The sequence below is a fragment of the Thalia democratica genome, chromosome 1 (genome assembly GCF_965202585.1).
Source record: "Thalia democratica chromosome 1, ktThaDemo2.hap1.1, whole genome shotgun sequence".
NCBI lineage: Eukaryota > Metazoa > Chordata > Thaliacea > Salpida > Salpidae > Thalia > Thalia democratica.
The window spans coordinates 61,276,559-61,303,440 of record NC_139165.1 but is presented as its reverse complement, the minus strand read 5'-3'; the positions used below and the strand labels follow the sequence as shown (position 1 = coordinate 61,303,440).

The following is a 26,882-nucleotide window of genomic DNA, read 5'->3' as shown; positions in this document are numbered from 1 at the left end:
AAGTAAACAGACTAAAAAATAGTTGTTTTTTTTTGTATTATTATTAGTTAAATAATATATATCTTTATTGAACGACAAAAAATCTTGGTGCAAGGACCTGGTGTACAAAAAAACATTTCGGTTATCGCGTTATACACCACGGATACAGTGTAATGTCTTGTCCAGGAAAAAATTAACATTGTTTTAAATACGAGTAAAAAATAAAGTTTTCAAATATAGTTTCAGTCGTTTTACAGTTTCTTTAAAATTTATTTTTATAGAGTACAGTAGCAGATTTTTTGTAAAAAACAAACATAGTTCAAGCAAAGTTTAACTAAAGTTTTTTTCGATAATGTATGCATAAACATCGCAAATCGGTTCTTTTGTTTAAATATTGCGATAATTTTTCAGTGTTTAAAACTAGTAAAATACTGCACAAAGTACTAGTGTTTTTAAACTCTAATTACTTAACGTACTTGTTATCATTTCTCATTTAGTGTTTATAACACTGTAACTTGATGTTAGTTGAAAAAACAAAGTTCTCCTTTTATATACATATAAGGAAACAAATTATCAAGATTTTATTTAAGAGCTTCTCAAAAAAATATAATGTTTCATTTAGGTTTTCAGTTGTTAAACAAATCTGAATAAATGTATTTTAACAAATAATGGAGGATATTGTAAATAAAATAAAAGCCAATCGTAATTTTAATGAGTAAAAACTAAATACTTAAATTAGTAAGTGTTTAACACTTAAAATTTCATAAGTTAATTAAACTAATAAAATTATAATATACTTAAATAAATTTATACTAGTTTTGTATACTCAATACATATAATACGTATAAGAAAAAAATCCTTATAAGAATTTACCATTTGTATAGGTTTAGAAAACTATAAACAGTATAAAATCAACTTATTATAGTCTGAAAAGACATTAAACTGTATCTTTGGTGTATGATTCGATAAGAATTTTTCGTACTCGAGGTCAAAAGACCAATCTTTTTAAGCGTTTTTTTATCGTTCAATAAACAGTACTATTGGAATTAAGAAAAAATGTTGTCTCTCTCTCTTTAGAAAACAAAGGTTTTAATTTAAAAAAATTATATTCTAAATACTAGCTACGATTTTTTTAAAATTTGAAATATTAAAATTTTTTAATTTACTAATTTTTGATTATAATCGAATTCAAAACATCGCTATACATTTTAAAAAATGATAAATTAATTTACAGAAAAAAAAAACAAAAATCATAGTTAATTATTCACTAATGTTTGTTTACTTTTAAACTACTTAATGTTCAGACATAATCTAAACCTATAAAATAAGTATTTTGTATAAATGTTTTAAAAACTTTCAGAGTATCATAGTATTATTGAAAAATTAACTTACAAATCTATTGATTCAAAAATTTATTCATAAAATATTGTTTTCAAATGAATAACTGAATGAAAATAATGAGACCCTCAGTTACAATAAATTCGTTATTCAAGTAGAATATATTAATTACTGAATAAAAAAAATGAATAAAGATAATACTATTTTAAACACTAATAAGTTTGTCTTATAGATTAGTTTTGCTTTTTAGTATTTAAATACTTATTTTATCAATTTTAGTAAAACAATGTTAAAAGTACTAATCGTCACTTTTTTAAAATATCAATTTAAACTTATATGTTTTTTGTTGATATTACATTGTTATAAGGCCGTAACTTGGTTATTTTTTAATAGCTGTAAAATTCGTTTAAAAAATACATTTTTAGCCAGTTAGTTGGTTTTTTGTACTAAAATAAAAGAAAAAATAATTTAAAGTCAGGTACAAATAAAATATTTTTTCTAATTTTTTGATTGAATAAATTTGTTAGCTCTAAGGGATAGCCCCAAAAACATAATTGTGCAAACAAAAAGAATTTGGTAATAAAGTGTCTTTATTTAGTTAACCATTTTGTTTTTTTAACCATATTTTATTTTTATTTAATGATTGCTTTACATTGCGTATCTTATACTCTTATTGATCATCTAATAAGTATCAAATTATGTTGTTATAGTCAAAAACTACTAATTTTTTTTGTATGCTTATTACTGTATGTTTGTGGTACATATAGGGAGATGTTTTAAACTTTTAAAAAAGAAAAAGACATTGTTATTTTATGTGTACCTAATTAAAAGTGTACCATATAAAGTATTTATTTTTGTAGTATTTAAAGTCCTTTTTTTAAAGTCAAAACATAGCTAAAAAAGTGTTGTTAATTTGATTTTTTATTATGATTCCTACTAAGAATGTATCCAATTAACTTTAAAAGATTACAACAATAAATACTTAACAGAATTTTAAAAATAGTATGTTCTAACCGGGGACGGGTCAAATATGCACGAAGACATTTTTGCACGATATTAAAAAAAAATAGAAAAAAAACAATCGACCAAGGGTAAAAGTTAGGGGTAATAGTGATAGTAAAAAGAAAAAACAAAAAAAATAATAAATAAAATAGTATTAAGAAAACAAATTTACCAACCAAGGGTAAGGCTTAGGGGTAAGAGTGATAGTAAAAAAAAGAATAAAAATATATAACTAATAAAAAAAAAAATTCACCCTGTGCAAAAATGACCCTTTGTTTAAAATATGTTTTGTACAAAAATGACCCCTCTTTCTAAAGTGTCCTATGTGGCGTCGTGCATATTTGAAACCTACCCGTTTTAGCCAACTATAATTTTCTTTTTTTGAGTAAATTTAAAATTGTTTTGAAAAAAGAAAAAGAAAAAAGAGTTGTTAGGATTAAAGTGAAAAGAACAATATGTTATGTGGCGAAAAATTTGAAAAATAAACTTTAGTTTTTGTTTTAAAAATATTTCTTTGATTCTACACAATATTGAAATATTTCTTTATTTTTATACAATATTAAAAGAAAAAAAATTGTGCAACTATTAAAAAAATTACAAAGGAACGTGAATGGACATTAGGATTCAATGATTGCGGTTACATCGGAACAATAGTGTTCGCCCTAATTAGTTACTTGTCACCCATTGCTTTTATTGCTCTGCCAAAGTTTGCATGGCTTGCAAATGTTAGGGATTGTAATACGAGATGCAAGGTTCGTTGTATGTTTTAGATAAAGTTGAAACCTCACATTACCTAATATAAACATAAAAATGTAACAATTTACAAAGGAGAGTCTTAAAAAGTTAGCAGTTATTCTTCTCTTAATTTTTATATACAACACAACTGTATATAGTTTGATGTGTTACAAACTATCTACATAAGTTAAACTATACATTGTTACAGAGTAAATTGTATTTGTAAAACAACTTTAAAAATAAATAGAAAACTAACAATTTGAAAAACTAATAATTTTGATAAGTTAGTTTTGAAAAAGCAAAAAAAAAAATTAAAGAATAATTAAAAAACTAGGTTTTGAAATATTAGTTACTAACTTTAGTAAGTAGTTTAGTGTTTATTTGTTTATAAACTTTTTTTAATTAAGTAACTTAATTTTTTATTTTTGATAAATTCTAAGACCAGTAAAAAAAAATCCATTTACAATTTAAGTCAATATTTTGCTATAATTGGAACTACCAGTTTCACTGTCACTCTAAATATCATTTTAAAAATTAATAAAATTACTAGCCTCTACATTTATTTATCTAAATAATTTAAGTTTACTAAAAAGTAAAATTACATAACCAAGGTGGTGTATAATGAGTTTAAAGTTTAAAAATTTTTCAGTTAAAACTAGACATGCTAAGAGTTAAAATAATTTTGAGTTTAAATATAAAGTGTTAATAGCGTGATATTTTAAATTAAGCAAGTTCAAACTAACAGTTATCATAAATTAAAGGTGTACGACATAACAGTTATTACACATTTTATTCATTAGATTTGTTATTGCTGAGCTTAATGTTTAGTAGTATTATTTATTATAAAAACGAAAAACAATTAAAATATAAAACTGTAAATATGTTGTTTGATTTACGATTTGTTTAAACAAACATAGATGTATTTAAAAGTTTAAAAATTACTAAAATCAGTTTAAACAACAACCTTTTAAACAGTGTTCCTGCTGTTTTGTTAAAAGTTTTTATAATTAAATTAATTTTATGTTTTATTATTTGATATTCACATCGTCTTCTGTAGGGTATAGCTTTACAGAACATAAATTTTACAATTGCATTGTTCTAAAGTAGGGATGGGCAACGTTAATAGTCGTTGGGCTAAATGCTCAAAAGTTCAGTCCTTGGAGGGCCAGAACATTTAAATATAACTTCATTCACAAAAATTACTTAACTATCTTATTAATTTAGACAAATACTAACTCTATGTGAGATTTTTTACTATATCCAGTGTAAGTTTTAGATTTCTATTAAGTTTTACTTGAAACCTGTTATTTTTTTTTTGTTTTTCATCTCAAATCCCCGAATATTCATAATAAGTTTGATTTAGCAGGCTAGATTTACATGCTCGCAGGCCGCAGTTTTATCTTTTACGGGCAGGATACCACTTTAACTTTGTAAACGTTAGAGGGCGGGTCATTTTAACTCCGCGGGCTGTACGTTGCTTTCCCTTAGTCTAAAGTATAACTTTTATATATCAAAGTAAACAATACATCTTTTATTCACAACTTCCTAACAACACTTGTTTAAAATCTAGATAACATTGTGTTGCAGGCAAATTTTTGGTTTTATTAGTTGAAGTTTATTTTTGTCATCAACTTTTATTATCTGTTTTTACAATTAGTCAGTTAGGAAGAAATTAGTTTATTTTTACTTAGGTATATGCTTATTTTGAAATATAATAGTATGAAATCTAGTTTTAATATTTTTCAACAGGGATCACTAATAAGCATATCTTTTAAAATGATTTTACTACTAGTTGCTTCTTGGGCAATTTTTTTCAGAAGACAACGAACAAGCATGCCGGGAGTTTTTATATTCAGGTATATTAGTTTTTTAAATTGCTTCTTTAGTTTTGTTTAAAGAAACTTATATAATATTCATTTTCACACAAAAAGGATAAACTAAATTTGTCATTTATAGCCTTATTATTTTTAATTAGGTTCAATAAACATATATTTTCAGTTATACTGATTTTAAAAAATTGTTGCACTATTCTAATCGAAATTTAACATTGTTAATTAATAATTAAATATTTTATAACAGTTTTGTTTTAACTTTAAGTATAAGCTAAAACTTTTTCGTATTATTTATACAGAAGTACAAAAAAAATAATTTAAATATTTTTAAAGATTAAAAATTTATGTTTTTCTGCTAAATTTAAATAACTTTGTTATCAAAACAAGCGTACTACACAAGTTTCTAAGTTATAAAGTAGCAGTTACTTTTGAACTTTAATTTTAAACAAAATATTCTTTTTGTTTACAATGTAGAACTTTGTTTAACATAAACAACTTTTATATAAATTATATACAATTAAATCAGTTATATTTACTAATGAAGTGTTTACGCATAAACTTTTTTTATATATAGCATTTCTAGTTTTTTTTTTTGCATGGACTCATAAAATTTTAAAACTAAAAAAGAACAAGCTTTTTTCAATGCCAGTTAAAAAACTTAAATGCGTTTTAAGTAAAGCTTTAAGTTTTTGTGGAAATAAGTTTGAAAATGATTTTGCATGAAAAAGTAATAGAAAAGTCGTACTGAAGTTAATGCTAGTAACTTTTTCAACAAAAGGTTGTAAAATGACCGCAGGCGCAAACATACGTTCAATTCAATATTAAAAATGTTTGTTTGAAATTACTAAAAAAGTAAAGTGTTGCATATTATGATTTTCTTAAAATCATTAACAGACTTCTCAAGCCAAGTAAATCTTTTAAAATATAAATAAATAAGACCACCTTCTATATTTATTTTAGCCTTTGTATCCGATATCTTCATGCTTGACTTTAAAATTAGAAAAAAAAAGCAGAAAAAAAATAAAAATAAGCCAAAACTAAAATACTATTAATTTAAAACTTTAATTAATCACATAATTAAAATTTTGATTTCAACTGTAAACAAAAAGCATTTAACAAGATAACCTTGGTACATTTCGAAAACTTAGCACTATATGAATGTTATAAAACTGATATAAAGTAATAGAAACATAACACTTAAAGTAAGGTATTAAAAAAGGAACGTTTTGTCTACAAGTTTAATTACATATATAACTTATAATTTTGTTGTAGCTCTAAATTTCTATACTAAATTTTTAGAATTAAATGATATTGAATCAACATGAGTAGGTATTATGTTACAAAAGTATTTTGAGTTTATAACTTCATACTGCAGCTCCCTTTACTATTAAATAAGCTCAAGTGTTCAAGTTATTTCATTTATAAACTTAGTAGAAGTTCTGTATATGTTTTCAAAAATAATTGAAACGATTTTTGTTGCTTATTAACTTTAAATAAAAAGTCAAATATCAAAACTTTTCTTTGCGATCAGTTTATAAAGCATCTCGGCGTAGAGGTCATAATGATGGTTTTAGAAAGTCTCTGAGTTAAACGTTGTAATGTAATATCGAAACCCATGGCTGACACATATACAAAAAAAAGTTTTTTGAAGAAAACGAAAAACGAAGATGCTAAGAAAACTTTTTGTCCAAGGACCTGGGTGCAAGAAAAGACCTCTCGGTCATGGGTTCACTTTTGCACAAAGAGACACTTACACACGAAGTGTCACTTTTGAATGAGTAGTCACTTTAGTACGTCGTCACTTTTGCACAAAGTGTCACGTTTGCACAAGTGGTCACTTTAGCACGGCGTCACTTTGCATGTATTCATCCTAACCCTGATCCTTACCATAACTGTAACCCTAACCACAACTCTGACCATAACCATAATTCTTACCCTAACCTTAACTTAGACCCTAACCCTGACTCTAACTCTAACCCTAACTCTGACTCTAAATCTGACCATAAAACTAACTCTAACCCTAACTCTGACTCTAAATCTGACCCTAAAACCAACTCTGACTCTAAATCTGCCCTAAAACCAACTCTGACTTTGACCCTAACATGATCCTGACCTTGTGCAAAATTTATGACTCGTACAATTGTAACGACATAAAAGAAAACGCTTCGTGAAAAAGTGACTACTCGTGCAAAATTGACTTTGTGCAAAACAGAACCTCCCCCTCGACCATCGAATTGCACACCACACTTAAATCAAAATCATAATGAGCTGAAGAAAAAAGTAAAAACATAGCAATAAAAGCTTAAACTCTAAAGAAAGAAATAAAAACTCTATGAAATTATAAAAAAATGAGAGTACGAAACTTTACAATTTCAAATAATTTTCTAAACAAAATATAGCAAAAACAAAATAACTTTTTTTTTTAATTAATAATTTGACTTATAATAAAATAAGCAAGGCCATCTTTCATTAAAGACACATAAAATTTAGTTTACACTCTATGTTAAAAAGTACAGTTTCAATCTGAAATGTCTTTAAATTTAAATTTTATAAATAGTTTCAGCAAACAACTCAACTTTTTATAATTTTATACGAGGAAAATAAAAAGTTGTAAAAAAAGTAGGCTTAAAAGTTTTTATTCTAATAAAACATAAACTTATTTTAGCTTTAAAAACGTATATAAAGCTGTAATATTAAAAAAAAATTAAGTTTGAGATAAAAAAATATTTTATGTTCCTTTCATTTAGAACTTTCAGTTTTTACAAGTTTGAATAAATATCTAAATCTAAGAACTTTATTATAATCAAAACAGTAATGTAAACAGGCAGAAAAACACTTAAAATAGTATATTAACTACATTTGTAAAGAAACACAATAATAATAACAAATAAATTCAAATCATTGTAGATTTTACATTTTATCAATAATTTCAGGTTATCATTTAAACTATTAACTTTTTTTGATAACTTTTACAGTTTAGTAAGTTTATTTACACTGATGAAATATTGACTATTTAAAAAATTCGTTACTAAACACTGTTAAGTTTAAAAAACACGTTACAACATTCTATAATTTAGACTTGACCAATGCTTTTTGTACCCAAATGATACACTTAAAAATAGCTATATTCTGATATAAAATAAATATTTATCTACTCTTTCTTTATATATGTATAAACGTTATCCCTATTTAATGTTTATTTTTTGTATATGTTGATCTTTAAATAAGTTATCCTTCAAATGAACCTAGAACCTTCTAAGATAGCTTTGATCTTTTAAACTTTTAGGTAGGTCTGTCCATAACTTACAAACTTGATAAGCTAGTAATTTATGATAATATTTATTTTTAAGTCTTGGTAAGAAAAATCTGTTATTGAGAACCTTGTTAAATGGTTATGTACTTTATTTACAGTTCTTTTTATATACTCTTAAAAATTAATATTTAATGTAACACTTAACATTTACTGGCAGAAAACTATTTTCAAGTTACTATTTTTAAATAAAAAATCTCAACTGTTATTTGAATAAATTTTAAACATTTTTTATTTTTTTAAGTTACTTATATTCTTGATGTTAATATTTATTTGCAAAAAAAAAAACTATACATTAAGTTTTAATTTACTGATTAAAGTTACATGAATCTAAAATCAAAGCCTTATTGCAGGTCAGCAATTATGATTCTTGTAGTTCTTTTGACTCTAACGTACTGGTTGTTTTATGGAATATGGATTTATGAAGAACGAGAGTCTGGTTATGATGTTAGTATTTGTGATAAATTTAATAAGTAACAATTTTAGTAAGTTTATATCAGTTGTAAGCTAAATATAAGAACTATAACTTTTTGAATAATTAGGTATGACCTGTTTATTAAGATTTCTTACATAACAAAGTTTTTGAAACGTATATACAAAACTGTTGTTAAGACATGAGAAAGCTTTTTTTGTGAAAAAGAACACAATAAATACTTTAGAACTTATATTTATAACAAAATCTAAAAAACATAAGTAGTAGGCAAAGAGTACTAAAATTCTTAAGTATTTTATTTTCAAGTTTATTAAATCTATAAAAAAATTATTTTCTATATAAGTGTTTTGTATTATCAAATATTTTTTTAAGAATAAATAGTTGTAATATATATTTAAATTAAACAGCTGTGATGACTAAACTTGTTGTTCTAAATTTTTAATTTCATTGTAAATGACTATTAGGTAGGTTTTGAACACTAAAAAACGTTGTTTTTTTAAATTAGTCTCATAATAAACTCGTTGTTCGTAAAAATGATTAAAGAAAACTATCCAACTAAACTTTAATTTATCAAGTATTAAAACCTAGCGTTTTACGTTACAAAGTATTTAAGGTAATTAGCTGAAAAAAATTTCTACTTATTTTGAAAAGAACATCAGAGTTAGTTGACAACTTATGTACAAATTATTATAAGTTATTTATTTGTTTCAAACAGTTATAGTTCACTATAATATGTGTTAGAAAACTAAAGATTTTAGTCTTTTTAGCGCCTACGATAGAAACTTAATGTTTCATATAACGTGTTTTTGTAATTTTGCTGAAAATTTTATTGAAAGATATAAAATGGTGCGATTTTTGTTACTGCTTATAGAATATTGGATAAAAAATTGCTAACAAAAACGACAAAATTAACTATTTATAGGAGTGGTTAAAATAAATAGTACAAATAACAAAGTATTTATTAATAAAATAGACAGTTTAGAATAAATTTAAGTTACATTTATTAAAAGTACATTTATTTTGAACTGCACTGAAAATTTTTTTTTTTCGTTAAAAAAATATAAGGTAACAATTGGAAAAAGTTAAATATAATCCAAGAGCTTTTGAAATTTTTACAAAAAATAAGTTATAACCTGAAGGAAAGTATTTTATACTAGAGTTTATTTCTTTTAGTACAATAATCAAAAAAATCATTACAAAAAATCCTATACAGTTTTCAGACATGTCTTTTACTGTACAACTTATTTTTGATTTTTATTGTGTGAGTATAACTATTCTAACTTTTATAATATACATTTCTTTATACATTATTAAAATATTACAAAAATTACAGAATATAGTAGACTACGCAGACAATTTTACAAACCTCTTATTGTTTGTGCACTATACTTCTTTAGTTCTTTTAGAAATCAGACATCTAAACACCTGTTTTCTAATAGAAGTAACAAGAACAACTGATGGTTTTAGAAAATTTTACAACGTGGGAAATCTCAGGTTTTAAACTTTTAAATAACTAGATAAGTTTTAGAACAACCAAAAGTTGAAATTAGTATAATTTTAAAGCTATTTTGCACAGCTTTATTTTTATTCCAAAAAAAAAACCGGACCGTACTAAAATTATAAAAAATTTATCGGATTTACTTTACGAAATTTACGAAATGTAAGAGCAATAAATAAACTTAGAATTCCTAAAATCTCATATATTTATTATAAATAATTATATTGACAAGTATATTTAATATATTAAGTTTTGTTGTAAAAACTAGAAAGTTTTAAAAGGCTTAGTAGTTGATAGTTATATTCCTATAACAAACGCAAGTTTTAAAATGTGAAAGAATGGTAGAGGTATTTTGAAAAACATCAATACATAAATAAGACTTAAAGAAACAATGTTTTATAGCTTGTGTTTGTTTGTCAATATGTATAAGTAACATAAAATTAAGAAATAAAGCTAACACAAATAATTACATAAATCAAAGTTATTTCAAAAACAAATATTCTATTCTATTTTAATGATAACTTCAATTCAAATTGAACAAGATTTTCAGTATATAAATTTATATCATACAAACCGTTTAATTCTAACTACTAGCTTAAAAAACTTCTCAATCCTAAAAAAGAGTAAATTGGTTGAGGTTTGACATAAAAATATGGTGTAAGTTTTCTAAATGATTGAATAACTAAAGTTCATTATCCAAAATTAGAAAAAAAAACAAGTTGTTATCTTCGTTTACAAAATAAAAATTTTAATAGTAAAAATACCGTATGCAAACTAATATTTTTATTACTATAAGTTGCTTAATGTTCTGTGAACATTTGCTAATTCTTATTGTTAAATAAAGTTATTTGAGATTTTTAAAGTGATATGATTAATTTAATTAATTAGGCTATTTGATTATTAATTGAAAAAATAACTATCTCGGTTCCTTAATTACTTTGAATTTCGGAAAAAATTAAATCTTAAAGCTTTGAAATAATATTGTAGAGTTAAATAATAAATTTTCAATATAAGTTAATATTAAATTAATAATTTTATTTTTATATTACATACCTGTATTGAAAAGTTTGTGTATGATTATATTGTTACTCAAAACGAAAACAACTTTGTTGTAATATTATAACATCAAACAATAACAAGTATACTAAATACGTTCTTAAGCTTAGTTTTTTATCAATGTTCAAAACAACTTAAATGATTGTTTCAGAAAAAAAATTAAAGCTTGTTTGTTCAACATTTTTGATGAGATCAGTTTACTTCAACTTTTTTGTTTTTTAGTAGTAGTAAGTTGAACTTATACTAAAAAAAATCTTTCATATAAATTAGTAAGAAAAAAAAAAAACTTTGGAGTAACAAATTAATCATTAACAAAATGTATTTTAACAACAGTTTTAAATCAGTCTCAATTTTTTCTAATCTTTTTTAGTGTATAGACTTCATCAAACTTTCCTAACTAAATAGGTATTTCTGTTTGTATTTAACCAAGCAAATTGAAACTAATTTAAGACCAAACAACTACATTAAAAGTTCTTTAAAAAAAGTTTATGAATTTAAAATGATCCGTGTTCGTCCTTAAAAGCAAGTAAATCTACAAAAATATAAAAATGTGCATAAAATTGATGTTTTTTAATGTCAGATGCATAAACATTTTATGCAGGTGCTTTATTTCAAAAACGAAGAGTTTTTTTTACAAAATATGAGTTTTTCATCTTAAAGTCATAATTTTGATAAAAATAAACGTTTAAATGTAAGTAAGTTAATGTTATCTATGATTTTTTTTACTAAACTTTACTTATAAGCTTTTACTATTAATTCAAAAAATTTGTTAAGATTAAACAATAAGTAGAAAAAGAGTATTTTTTTAGAACTACAAAACAATATATTTTAAGTTTAGGTTATTCTAATTAAGGCGCGAATTTAACTTTTTTACTTAGCTTTTTCTTTTTACCATTGTAAGTTGGAAACGCTAGCACAGTATAAAACACTAAAGTCAAGTGCTCCTTTGTAATGAAGCTTTTGTTATGAGAAACAAAGTATTGCTACTTATAGTCGAATATCAAAAAAAAACTTACAAGTCGAAGGTTTACGTTTAGAATTAATATTATAATCCTACTCAAACTTTTATAACTAAATATAATAAAATTAAAACTAAACCAAAAAAAAGACGTAATTAAGAAACATAACCTATTAACTTTTATAAGGTATTTGTACACTGTAAATGGGTTAAATGATAATAAGCTGATTAAAAAGATTTTAGCATTATTTGTAGTCTTATTTTAAAAGAAATATAAAAGTGTTAATATAATAGTAAACTAAAATTACAACTTTGGATAAACTGAAATATAGTTATACTACTTAAATTTAATACTATTTTTATTACAGTTTAAAGGTTAATAAAGCTAAACATGTATGTTTGTTTTAGTATTCAGAGGTGCTCAGTCTGGATTTTAGAGAAGTATTATTGTGATTTTCCTATCTACAACCCAGCATTAGTAAAAATTCCTACGCGAAAGTCTAGAATGAGTAATCAAACTTTTCAAATATTTGATGTTGATGGTAAGCCATTTCTGTTTAGAATTTCTGAATACAAATTAATTTTTTTAAATATATTATAAATATATGTTTAGAACTTCTACATGACAACTAAAAAAATAAAAATTATAAAGTAAACTACAAATACGATATTTTTATATTTTTTAACTTTGAAAAATTAATTTAAACAGAAACAACAATATTAACTTGCTCGTATCAAGCTTACACCTTAATAAAAACAAAACAAGAAAAAATATACTATAAAATACAAGTAGATCAAATTTTATAGTAGAAATATTTACATAAATTTTATTTTTGTACTCAAGATAATATATATATTAATATACTTATGAGCAAAAATAAATGCTGAAAGAAATTTAGTATCTGAAACTGTCTTTAAAAACATTAAAATTTTCTCTATGGAGTTTTATTTGATTATTTATTTTTGTATATCAATTAGTAAAACAAGACTTTTATTAAACGTTCTGAAATTGAAATTAGTAACTTTAATCACTATATTTTTCCATTTTTAGAATAATTTTTATGGTTAAAACTTTTTGAATTGTACTTAGTTTTTGTCAAAAATTCTATGCAATATAAAACTGTTTGGAGAAATCTTAAAATCTATATTGACTGTGACGTAATTATACAAGATGAATGAAAAAGCAAGCATAAAATCAAATAAATATACTGTCAATAAATCTAACTTCCCATTTCCCTTAAGAACTTTGAAGTTATTCTCGATACTATGTAGAAGATGTTCTGGTCTAGAGAAGAGGTATACTTGTAAATGAAATTTAAGTTAAATGTTTCTGCACTTTTAATAATAAAGTATTCAGAGACTTTTTTGATGATTATACTGGTATAGTTTTTACATTGTGTTTTCAAAAATAGTTCTTATTTATTTATGAAATCTAAACGAACAATTTTCTAAAAAGTCATTTCTCGCAAATCTACGCACATTGTGTCCACAGCAAAAGTGCGTAACTAAACGAGAGAACGTAATCACACGAGAGGTAGCAAATATACCTACTATTTTGGCTGTTTTCTTGTGAAGAATTTGATAAAATACCTATAACTATATATTATAAATTTAAGCGTTTGTTAACAAAAGATCCTAGCTAAACAAGTTAACTGGAATATATAATAGTAACAAATTATAAAATACCGTTTAGAGACTTTTTTACTTTATTTGTTACAAAAATAGTTTTTATTCAAGTTGTACAATGTACGTATATGTGAAATTTTTTGAAAAAAAATTGTTTATGTGTATAAAAAGTTATTTTTCGACTTTGTGCCTTGCCCTCCCTAAGGTTAAAATTTTCTTACATGGTCTATAGAAAGAACTTTATCTAATACCATGTAAAGCAAGTTTGATTTTAAGTGGGCGAAGAACAATTTAGCTAATATTAATAGATTTGTTGATTTGCAATGAAATTTTATGCCCTAAATAGTTGTGAAAAATTAAACATTGTACCTTGTTTGATTTAAATGTATGAAGGGGACCAAGACACCTAAAATACAAAGAGCAAATTCATAAAGTTCAATAGGCTCCATATGTAAGGTACTATTTAAAAATGCAAAATGTATATTTTAAAAATATTTTCTTAAGATTTTCTTGAATGTTTCTTTTAAAATTGTTGCCAAAAAACAAAATATACTTTTCAAGTTGTTATTGTTTTTATTTTTTTGAAAATTCGAGAATGCTTAACTAAACGAGAGTGCGTAAACTTACGAGAGGTAACTGTAAATAGTTGTATGATATGAACGGTTCACATTTTACAAAAACCTACTAAGCAACTTTTTCGTTAAAATTTCAAAAAGTATTAAGAGCTGTTTAAAAAAAAACAATGTAAAAATAATACCAGTATATACCACCGAAAAACACCCTGGTTAATATATTTTCAAAAGCTAGTGATCAGAAACATTTGACGCAAACGTCATATACAATTATATCTGTTCTGTAGTGTAGACCAGAGAGGAGAGACATCGCGTCAGATGTTTCGAAAAGTTACTGATCAAAATGGAAAAACAAAAGTAATGCTATTTTGGATCACTCAGATTTATATATACCGTGTCATAACTCAAAAATTAAGAATGACTTTAAAGTTCCTAAGAGCAGTGCTCGAGTCAAGATTTATAGCTTAAAATCAGTGCTAGTTGGAAAAAAAAATTAAACTTATAATTAGCCCCAAGTAAAAAGATTAACTTACTTTCGTGCTAACTTAATTTAAACGGCTAGCTTTTTTATAACCTTATTTAATTATGTCAAATAAGTATAAATTTCAACAATTTTATAAAAATTTTAACATTTTATTTAAGTTTTTACAAAGAATTGAATGCAATTCAAAAATATTTAACTTGAAACCACAGTGACTTTAAATTGCAACAATGTCCGTTCCGAAAGTAGAATTAAAAAAAAAATTCCTAAAACTATGTCTAGAAAGTTTTAAATCTTTGATTATCATGATCAGTAAGTATAAGTATTGCACTGTAGTAAAACTTATAATAAATAATCTGTTGAGCTAAACATTTCCAAAATTACTTTTAAAATATATATTGAAGATCTAGGTGTATTTGTTTTAGAAAAGTTTGATACTTGTTTGCTGATTATGTAAGGAACGCAACATCTTTTACTAAGATTGTGAATGATTTATTAAAGATTATTGTATATATTTTTGCACCACATCAAAGTTGTATGTACGTAAACTTTTAAGTTTGATTTTTTCTTATCTCTTTTTTTAGCCAGTATTTACTCTTTTTTTAGGTAATACAAACCAAGGTCAAAATAATGAAGCATCAGGACAGCAAACTAGAGCTATGATGTCTGCGATAGCAAGAAGGAGGGATGCCGGTCACAACGACAGGTATTATGAAGAAGCAGAGTATGAAAGAAGAGTTAAAAAACGGAAGGCACGGTAAAGTATTTTTTTTATAAAAAACTAAGCAAGCTTATTATTACTTTTACTTATAATTTCAATGGTTATACTAATAAAAACCAACATTTTTTATAATATACATTTCACTTAATTGATAAAATTCACTTTTTTTTACGTTAATTAAAATTGTAAAACTAAGAAATGCACATATTTAACATCTTAACACCAAACACAAATAAGTGCATTTAAGTTTAAAGCTGCTCATGTTTTTTTGGTTTTTAAGTCAAAAAAATGAATACAACTATACTAAACAAATATTTATAATTTTTTTTAAAGACTTGAACATAGGTCTATCATTTTTGGGGACGGTTTAAGTATGTACGCAGGGAAACTTTTGCACAAAGGGACATTGCTACACGAAGACACTTTTGCATGAAGGGTCACTTTGGTACGAAAGTTACAAAAAAATAACGATAACATTTATATTATAAAAATTACCGACCCATAGGTAAGAGTTAAGGGTAACAGTGATAATAGAAAAATATTAAAAGAAAAAAAATACTGACTAAGGGCAAGGGTTTGGGGTAAAAGTTATATTTAAAAATATTGATAATAAAAATAATAAAAATAAACAAAAACAATTAAATATTTATAAGAAGAAAAATACTGACTAACAGTAAGGGTTAGGGGTAACATTGATAGTAAACAAATGTTAATTAAAAATGTTTAATTAATTAAATGTAAACAAAAAATACTATAAGAAAAAAATACCGACCAAGGGTAAGGGTTTGGGTAACGGTGTAAGTAAAAATAAAAAAGAAATAAATAAAAATAAGTTATTTATTAAATAAAACTCAACGCGTGCAAAAGTTTCTTTGTGCAAAAAAGACCCTTCTTGCAAAAGTGACCCGTTGTGAAAAATTGACGCCGTACAAAAGTGACGTTTCGGGCAAAAGTGTCCCTTTGTGTATATTTGACACTTACCCAACAAGAAAAATGTTAATTAGAAAAATTAAAAACATAAATCGAAAAAATATTGATAAGAAAAAAAAACACTGACCAAGGGTTAGGGGTAACAGTGATAGTAGAAAAAATATTAATTAGAAAAATTAAAAATGTTAAGTAAAAACAAATAAAATACTAGTAAGAAAAAAAATATTGACCAAGGGTAAGATATTAGGTGTAACAGAAGAAAAATAAATAAAGGAAATAAAAAAAATAAAAAGGAGAAAAAATAAGTTACCGACCAAGGGTAAGGGAAAATGATAATAGTGGTGATTAAGAAAGAATTTATCAATAAAAAAAAAAAATCATTTGTACAAAATTGTCTTCGTGTAAAAGTGACCCTTTGTGATAAATTGTCTTCGTGCAAAAGTGTCTTCTAGAAAAAGTGTCCCGTTGTGAGTATAGGACACCTGCCCATAAATTTTGTTTTAACAAATAAAAACACACCGTAATGTTCGTATTCATATGTAAAAAGTTTATTATAGTATTCTGTCTTGTAGCTTAATTTTCAAATGAACTATAAGTTTTAACGTATAGAAAATTAAATTTCCAAATTGTCTTCGATAAATAGTCGAATTATTCTTTGAAAAATCTACAAATTTTTATAGCATATTAAAATTCAAAACGTTTTCAAGAGTTTTACTCTTTTGGTCAATAAACTTAATAAAACAAAACTTTTATAACTAAATTTTAAACTTGAACTATTTTACAATTTTTAACGGTTTCATGATAATTAAAATTCCGACAACTCAAGTTCTAAAAAAAATGTGTAATAGGCCATACCTCTAAAAGTATTAAGTATTTTTTCTAAATAAAAAAAGCAGTTGTAGATCTATTAAATAAAGTTATGGTATAAAAAATAAACTGAAAATAAAAACTATTAAAAGAGAAATTTAAAAATTACTAAGAATAAGTATACTTTAAAACCTATTTTAGCTATATCTTTAAAAATACTCAAAACTTTGCAAAGATAAAAAAATTAGTAGGTATCAATCAGTGGCGTAGCGTGGTATTTTGGTCAAAGGGTGCGCAAATTTTTTTCTCAAAAAATCCTCTAAATTAAAACTTTTGTAATTAGCTATAAAAAAACTTTTTATAAGTAATATAATTGAGTAAATTTATTAAGTAAAATAAGTTCGTTAACTGTTTAAAAAAATATTTATATGTTACAAAATTAAACAATTAAATAAAAGTATAATTTTCATTAGAGTTACTTATACTTGCAAAAATGTTAATTTACTAAATAAAAACTTTTTTTATTACTTATAGTAAACTTTATATCTTTAAAAATTAATATAATCAATAAAACGAAAGTATCTGTTTTATTTACAAAAAAAAAAAAATCAATCTCTTTAATATACAATACAACAGTGATAACAACACCTTATTGCACATAATTTTAATAAAGTTACACAGAAGTTAAAATAAACCAACTTTATAACTGTTATTACAGTTTATTACAACTTTGTAAAATAGTTAAAAGTGTACTATTTAAATTTAATTCTTTTGATTGTATTTGTTTAAAATAAAAATCACAAACAAAGTTTATTTCTCATAGGCCGACACGCTTATCTTGTATGTTACAAAAATAAAGTTCAGAAAACTAGCAGTAGTCTTAACAATGTAGCATAACAAAAAATTATAAAATTGTTTAATTTTTCTTTAAGCGTGACGTATTTTGTAAACTATTTGTAGAAAAATAATCTGCCATAAGGTTATACTACAGCGGTGCGCTATATTATTTGCGTGCTTTTTGAGTCTAGATTCTTATGTAGTTAATGAACTAATAAAATTTTTCCTTATGAAGTTTTTCATCAACATCGGTGCGCATTTGCAATTACGCACCGAATCAGTATATTAAGTAATAACATGTACTTTCCTAAATTGTCACTAATTAGTATTCAAAATTTCGTTTAACTTTTTGAATACTAGATAAACATAGTTGAAAAAAGGCAAATTAAGCTAAAAAAATACTATAAAGGATAAAGATATTACATTATTTTTTTTACATTTTTCTTTTTTTGGGTGGCACGCATGCGCCAGTGTTCCTCCCCACGCTACGCCCCTGGTATCAATTATACCTACATACGTATTTTTAATTTTTTAAACGTAAACTTTATTCTATAAGTTAAGGCCATTTATCAAAAAGTTCAAGAATTTGAACTCTCGGAATTTGAATTGTCAGAATTTGAATTGTCGTTCACCCATTTAAACCTTCTAATATCAAAAATAAATTTTGTGTTTTTAATGTGTCGAAGCATTAGTTTATCAGCTTGAATTACTAATTAAGTTTATAAAACTTAAGGTTGATGGCAGCAACAGAGGATGCATTTACACACATCAGAAGGGCAAATGAAGACGAAATCAAGGAAGATCGTGAAAAAAATGCGTTGATGAACTCTCAAAACGCTAGTGAGGTCGAGAGCTATAATCAGTCTACATTTTAGTTTTTTGAAAACTTTAAACTTTAAGTTATTCGTAACAATATAAGGTTTTGGTACGTGTCAGTGAACAATTAAAGCAGAAAGAAGATAGTTAATGATATTTAAAAATTATCTTAAAATAACTTACGAATAAAAAGTAACGTATTAAACTTTCCAGTTCATAAAATTGGTAATAACTTATTAAAATCTTTATTTAATAGTTTAAATAAATTATAGCTTTGCTAAAAAAAAATAGTAAAAAATTTCTTATATAGGTTGTGTTTCCAGCATTAGCAAGGGCATTACAAAAGTACTTAAGAACAACAAGACAGCATCAGCATTATCAAATGGAAGACATATTCAAACACCTCAGCTTTTGCATAAAAAATGATATGAGTCCTAGAGCATTTCTTGAAAAGTAATTTTTTTGGTAGTTTCTATGTATAAAATATTTAAATGTAATTGCATCTACTTTGTTACCAACCGTTTTAAAAGTATTCACTTATATTAGGCTAATGGAACGTTTTGTTTAGAATAGTTTTTATAGACAAATAACTTAATAAAATAAAATAGTTTAAGTTTGAGATTTTAAAGCAGTTTGTAAGTAAAGAAAAGATAAAGCCTATGAAAATAACAGCATTATAATTTTAGTATTTATAAATTTTTAGTTTTGTAAAGATAATAATTACTAGTGTTGCTTGAAAATGTGTTAGGTTTTCGGTTAAAACATATGCTTTGTAAATGCATTTAAAAGTATACGAATTTAAAAAAAGTTATAAAAATATTTAAAAAAATACTTAAAAATTGTCTCAAAAGTTGATATATAACGAAAAATTGGAAAATAATTTTTAACGTGTTCAAAAAAAAAAACAACCATAAATACTTTTAGATAATATTGCAAGATCGTTTCAGCTAAACATGTTTAATCAAGTGCCATTCAAAAACACTTTACAAGCCCGAAAACACTTTAAATTTAAATTAAATCCGTTGATATTTAGCTGTCTTTTATGAATTTTCAATAAAAAATAATTCAAAATAGTACTTTTTTATTTATAATTTTATAATGTTTAATTATTTGACAATTAATGTTTTTTAAATTAAAGTTACGCTGTATTTACATGTTATTTTATTCCATATCTGTACAGGACTACTTTTGTGCTAATAAATATAATAATAAAAAGTTATAAAACAGCTTTTACGATATGTATTAGTTTACTTAAAATATGTAATAATTTATATCCACGTATAAAAAAGTTTATTATTCTACTAAATCATTAATGACATTCTAAAAATGAACTTAAAGTCAACTTTTTAAAACTATATTCAACTTTGAAAAATCTTTTTGAGTTGTTGTGAGTTTTATAATTGGTTTTTGACACTAATATATTTATCTCATGTTCTTCCTTTATTTTTTTTGAGTAACTTGATGTGGTAGAACTGCTAAATTTTTAGAAAAAAAAAGTATTTTTCTATTTTAGATAACCTTCCAAGTAGAAATCATATGATTGCCGGTTACAAAAAAGTTACTTTTTATTGTTATTTTCAGCACTTAATTTTTATTGTATAAAAATGTTTTTAGTATGATAAGTTTTTAAAGTACTTGTAATAAGCTTCATTTTATAACTTTATTAACAAGAAGTTGAATTAAAGATTTTAAAATTTATTTTAAACAAACTTTAACTTTAAATACGAATACAAAATGGACCGAAAAGAACATTTATCAATGTAAAATAAATAGGTATTTAGCTAATTGTTAAATAATGTTTTGCAGATACTTTAGTCCTGGGCCTTATCTTACCTATGAAAATAACTCTAACAATTCGTCGCATTGGAAGTTAGTCAGTGATGATCCGCTTGTAAACACTATAAAGGTATAGAAAAATTTAGTGTTTTTCAACTAGTTTTTATCTAACAAAAAATGTTATATATTTGTTTTTAACTTAGATTTAATTTATCATCGATAACTAAGAAATAGCTGCAAAATTAAATTTTGAGTTTTATGAGTTCAAAATGACATGTATATAAAATGTGTATTTTTTGCGAAAATTTTATACAATTCATTAAAGGTTTTTAAATGCTTTGTTCAGAATATAAATTTATTAGTTAAGTTTTGGTAGTATGAAAATTCGAAAAAAATATTTTTGTTTTTGATAGAAGAATAAGCAGGGTTCATACGCGTAAGGGCTAAGTCAGGCTAATTCAGTATTTTTAGAAATATTGGCAAGATGTCAGTTTTTGTCAATTAAAATGCTCGAAAAGCTGTGAATTACTAATCAAAGTAAAAAAGTGTTTTTTTAAAGAAGATTGTTAAGTTGTGAATTAATTTCTAAATTAAGTTTGGTTTTGTAATTTAAGTAAAATTAACTTGATATCGGAAAAGTATAAGAACTCATATAATGCTTGAAAATTTCAGAAACTGTATAAAATTAGAGAACTAGTTTATTTTGTTTTAAATAGATTATTAAACTGTGAATTTCTGTGAAGTTTTGCATTTGGTCTTTGTTCCCCACAGTGGACCCAAACCTCGTTTTACAGTGAATAGTGTAAGATATTTTGTATATGATCAAAACTTTTAAAGTTTTTAATAAATCAAATTTTAATGTAGCCCGAGGTTATGTCTATTGAAGTTTTTAATCTAAATAAAAAATTGGTAATGGAACAAAATTTAAATCACTTAAGTAGGTAACTTTCTCAAATGTTTTAGCTTTGTGATTTTATTGTTAAGTATATTTTTAAACTTCAAAATAAGGCAAGTTAAACTTATGTTTTAATTATTTTTCTTTTGTACCAAATTGTAAAATTTTAGTAGATGTTAAATATAAAGTTCTGATTCTAAAAAGAGTGAGAAAGCACTATTAAAGTAAAGTGCTATATATAGCTTCAGTGGTTGCAAGACAATTTAATTTCCAATAACTCAAATTCTCATTCTATTTTCAACATATTTTTTTTATTTTCTAAAATTGACAAATAAAAAAGTAAAGGCAACGTCCTTACAACAAAGCTAGTAAACGACGTTGTTTCATCTAGTTTTAAGCTTAACTGGGCGCTGTCCAACAAGGGTTAGGGAAAATATCAATCTAGGTAGGGAAATTTCAGTCTAAAGTTGCAAAACTTGGCGTACGAACCCTGGATAAGTTAAGACTGAAAAAAAAACTAAACTAAACTAAAATTCAAAAAAAAATGTGAAAAAATGTTTCCTTGTTGAAAAATGTTGTTCTTTGTGTTTTTTTTTTTAATTTTAATACAATTAAAAGCTTATAAAATGCTTTTTGTTATACACAAAAGTATATTTATTTATATTTGGTTTAAACTTTATAGTCAATACATTAACTACGATTTAATTTAAACTGTAAAAGCTACACCTTAAACATTTTTTATAGGCAGGAACAACTTTTCGTCTAAACCAATCAAATTATAGTTTAGTAGTTTGTGTGAGAGAATCTCCTAAACTTAGACTTGAGGAGGAATTTGTTGATAGTTTTTCACACAAATTTACAATGCAAATAGACTCACACGTGTGATTGAAAAAACAAAAAGTTGACTAGTTCATAGTAAAGTGTCTAAAAAATAAAAAGAGAAAACAATGAAAGTTTCTATTATAAAAATAGCGCAATAAAGTTAATTAAAGCTTAAATTAATTGTTGTGATAAATATAGTTCTTGCTTAACTTAGTTAACGATAAAAAAATAGACTTCATCTGTTTTGTAAATTAAATTTACGTAATAAAAAATTTCACTGTTTGAATCTTTTTTATAAAAAAAGTTTGTTCGACAACTTAAGTTGCTTTTTTAATCTTTATAATTTAAACTGTTTTACAAAAAGCGGTGCTGTGAATGTATATTTTGAACTATAAACTATAATACTACATTTTCTTTTTATTTAAGTGGCAAATATGGTTTGAAAAGATAATTTTTTAATGAAAAACTGATTTATAATATGTAAAAATTTTTAAATGATAAAACATAATTTTTAACATTTTAGTTTTAATATTGTCTTTTAAGCTCCTAATCATCTTTTTCATTAGTTATGTAACTATTGTTTTGTAGAAAAAATTTAGCGGTACATTTTTATCGTATTTTATTGAGTTTTGTTTATCAAAAGACACTTGCACAATAGAAACGTGTTTATATATTTTTTATTAAAGTTATAAAACATAAATTGATAAGTATTATGAAACTAAGTATAAAATTTTTTAAATTAAATAGTACTGAAAGCTTTACGGCCTATCTTTTATGATGCATATTTTTTTGTGGCCCCTCGTGCCAACTACGGCACTGCTTGCGAGCGTATTTTTATTTTTAACGGGAAGTGGCCCGCGAAAGGTAATTCTGTCGCTCGCGAGGACTATTTTTTACTAGATAAGGTTGTCAAATATTTTAGTTAGTTTAACACTTTTAAAGAACTAGAATACTTTAAATTGATTTTTTTGTTAATTAATCTAGCTTAAAACATTTATATTGCAATTTTAAAGCTAGTTTAAACAAATACCCAATTTTTAAAAAGTTCTATAAACTTTAATATATTCTAGCCAAGTAGTTAATTACTTATGTAATCACATTCATAATAATGGTATTATTACTTGATTATTGTTTGATAGCCTCTATGAATTTTATATAATTTTATAGTATTCAGGTTAAATTGCTTAGGCTAACTTTCTTGTCTAATGTGTGGCCCTGTTTGAAAAATAAACAGCTTACTGAAAAGTTTAAACGTAAGTTTTTGAATTTAGCCTAATTTTTTTATAATACAAAATAAAGTTTATTAGTTAAAATGTCTATTTTAGTTGATTGATTTAAAAGATTCTAGTTTAATCAGATATTAAATGTTATTAAACATTAAGTAAAAAAGGATTAAATTAAAACTTAAAAAAAGATTTATTTAAAAGATGTTAATAAGGACAATTGAGAAAAAAAAAATTACTTTTTAAGCTCGTTTGTTTCGGTGCTAGTTGATAGTTAAGTATATAGTACTAGTAATAAGTAAAAAAATATTAGTTTACTAGACAGATAGTGAGTTAAAAAAATCGCAATTTTGTCTTTTAATTTTAAGCCCTATAAGTATATTTAAATATCACGCTGACTTGTATATCAGAATAATTACTACTTAAACTTAATAGCTTTATCTTTGGTAATAAAATTAAAACTGCAGTCCGCAAAGATGTTATAAATTCTAAATTGGCCCGCGAGTACCTCTGGCCTGCCACCCCTGATTTAATCTAAAGCTAAATTAAACTAAGTTTAGAAATCCTCAAGAATTTTGAATCAATTCAAAAATGAAGGTATTTGCACAAATTACATTTACAAAGTACTGCGTATTAACGTGATTATTTTTTATAGTAATCGATAGCAGAAGAACCTAAATAATTTTTTGAACTATTTTAACCGATTTTAAAGCTGGTTTCTTTTTACTGAAATAAAGTATAAGTTGTACTATATTTTTTTTTGTAAAACACTTTCTCAACGATACTTTTTTGTTACCCTTTAGCTTATACATAAAGTGAAACATTGTGCCTGTTATGCATTGGTTATTTTAGATAGATAAATATAAAGTTAAAGTAAAAATACAACTAGTCATTGCAAAGCATTGACTTTTATGTGGTGATCAGAGTAACCTTAAAATAATTCAGACGAAGTTGACAATTCTATCTTCTACTTCAAGCCATTTACTAATTTATAGTCTATAAAAATTTTTGCTTGAGTATTTCATTACTCTTTTTTGACAATTTTTTGACTGACTCATACTTAAATACAGTATTGTTAATTTTGATGACAAAAGTTAATCAAAATACTTGTTATAAGAGACTGTAAATAAATGTTTGATTAAAAGTTTATTAGTTTATTTAAAATTGCAATCAAAAATACTCATAAACTTATAATAAGAAATCACTAAATTCTAGATTTTTTATATTGATTATTCTTAATTGAACGAAAAAAAAAAGCGCTCAAAAATTTGGTTTAATGACTTTCTGTACAAAAAAAACCTTTCGGTTATCGAGTCATACACCAGGATACATTTTAATGTCGTGTCCAGGACATAATTTCATATATAAATTTTTACAGCTATTTATTAAAATTACTTTCAGGTATTAATCATTATAAACTTGAGCGAAACAAAAAAAAAAGTATTATAATTGAATTATTGGTAATTTAAGGCAAGTAATTAAATGTAGGAATAGTTGTGACAACTTTGTAACACCTTTAAAACTAAACACTGAATACTCAATACTTAGAAATAAACAGTGAATAGTTAAGCAGAACTTGCTTTTTACTACTTAAATGTAGTAAAAATATAACAGCTTTAAGTTATTTCTATCTTCGAAATAAACAAAAATGTAAAGAAAAACTTTAATAAAACTGAATATTTCTAACATGTATAATAAAATACACAAAAAATTACTTTTATAAAAAAAAACTTAACAGTGCTTATTCACTTATCAGGACCCTCAATTATCCGGACAGTTTCAGTCGAGAAAAAAATTCGAAAAAGTTTTTAATACAAAACACAAACATTTTCTGTAATACGAATATTCAAGCATTCATGCTGTATGAAAATTTTAAAGTGGTTTTATATATTCTGCAGTTTAATTAATTATTATGACGTAATCATACTACTAAAGCTTACATTCAAACTTTGTTAAAACTAGTTTAGTTATAAAAAACCTTTGAATGTAAAGTAAGTCAGTTTTTCAAATTTAATTTAACAATGTTGCTTAAAATATGACCTACAGTTTTTATTTAAACTTTTAAGTTCTTTTGATAGTTGAATAAGTTCTAACTTTTTTTTATAAAATGAATTCATAACAGTTTTTTTGTGTTAGATTTTTCGTTCAAAATTTATTATTAAAGTTGATAATAAAAAATTATTTTGTTTAAGATAAGGTGCATGACAGTTTTATTTATTTTATTCATAAGTTGAATATAATTTTATATATATTTAGTCGTAATTACTATTTGTTATTACTATAATGCTTTTATTATGCATTGCATAATATACAGCAGTTATACTATTTAAAAAAAAAGATTTTTGTACTTACTCTGAAGAATGCTTATCCTGACACGTTTCCAGAAAAACATGTCCGGATAAGTGGTTAAGCACTGTACTAAGAACTAAATAGCTTAATCTGGAAAACAAAGCTTATACTTATTTTAAATCTTGTACGTAAATCTATTCAAAAAGTGTGGTTGATTAGAGTTTTCTGCCTTCACCACAATATAATAATCCTCAGTATTAAAATTTTTCGTACACTGCTGGTTGTCGACTTTTTGTTGATCAATGGAAATAAAAATCATAAGATTATCTTATAAACAGCTGAAGATTTTCGGCAAATGATGATCAATTCCTAAGAAAACCTTCTAGTTTTATCCTATGTAATTGCTACATTTTGTGTATAGCGAGGTGGATTTGGAAATACTTCTCATATATTGTGGAAGTAAACTTCACTAATAACCCCCAATATAGTAAGGCTCTCAACAGAAAAATAATAAGTTTATCTTATTCCTATATGCCAAACATGAAGCATTTAATAATTGCACAAAATTGTAAACTGTTAGACAGAAAAGAAAAAAAGAAGTGAACGTGAGACGGCAAAAGTTAAGAATATATGGACGATGGCAAATCAAAATGACAGAAAAAAGAAATTATAAGACTAATGTAAAGTCAGCAAAAGACATGAAACCCTATATTGGCTTCACTGGATTGTTTTCAAAAATTGCTATAGAAAACACAAATACAAACACTGCAATGCTTCAATTTTATCAAACCATATATGAAAACTTAAAAATAATAAACATGTTTTAAAACTATGAGGAGTTGTTAGCAATACATTCTGAAAATGGGTGTTAATTATTTAACGCTGAAAAGCTAAAAATTTAAATTTCAAAAAATCGAAAACTAAAAAATGAACTACAAACTTATTT

General features: G+C 24.4%; 1 protein-coding gene across 2 annotated transcripts in view; it reads left to right on the top strand.

Moving 5' to 3' along the window:
* Positions 1 to 23,070, top strand: part of LOC145836500 (vang-like protein 1) — a 30,892-nt gene extending 7,822 nt beyond the window's left edge. For both annotated transcript variants that reach the window (XM_082945129.1, XM_082944629.1), the window contains exons 5-14: positions 2,922 to 3,071; positions 4,804 to 4,910; positions 8,550 to 8,643; positions 9,963 to 10,123; positions 12,550 to 12,683; positions 15,427 to 15,577; positions 18,849 to 18,960; positions 19,242 to 19,384; positions 20,738 to 20,837; positions 22,347 to 23,070. In XM_082945129.1, coding sequence (XP_082801255.1) covers positions 2,922 to 3,071; positions 4,804 to 4,910; positions 8,550 to 8,643; positions 9,963 to 10,123; positions 12,550 to 12,683; positions 15,427 to 15,577; positions 18,849 to 18,960; positions 19,242 to 19,384; positions 20,738 to 20,837; positions 22,347 to 22,487 — 1,293 coding nt within the window. In that variant the 3' untranslated portion in view covers positions 22,488 to 23,070. The remainder of the gene's footprint in view (positions 1 to 2,921; positions 3,072 to 4,803; positions 4,911 to 8,549; positions 8,644 to 9,962; positions 10,124 to 12,549; positions 12,684 to 15,426; positions 15,578 to 18,848; positions 18,961 to 19,241; positions 19,385 to 20,737; positions 20,838 to 22,346) is intronic.
* The last annotated feature ends 3,812 nt before the right edge of the window (positions 23,071 to 26,882 follow it).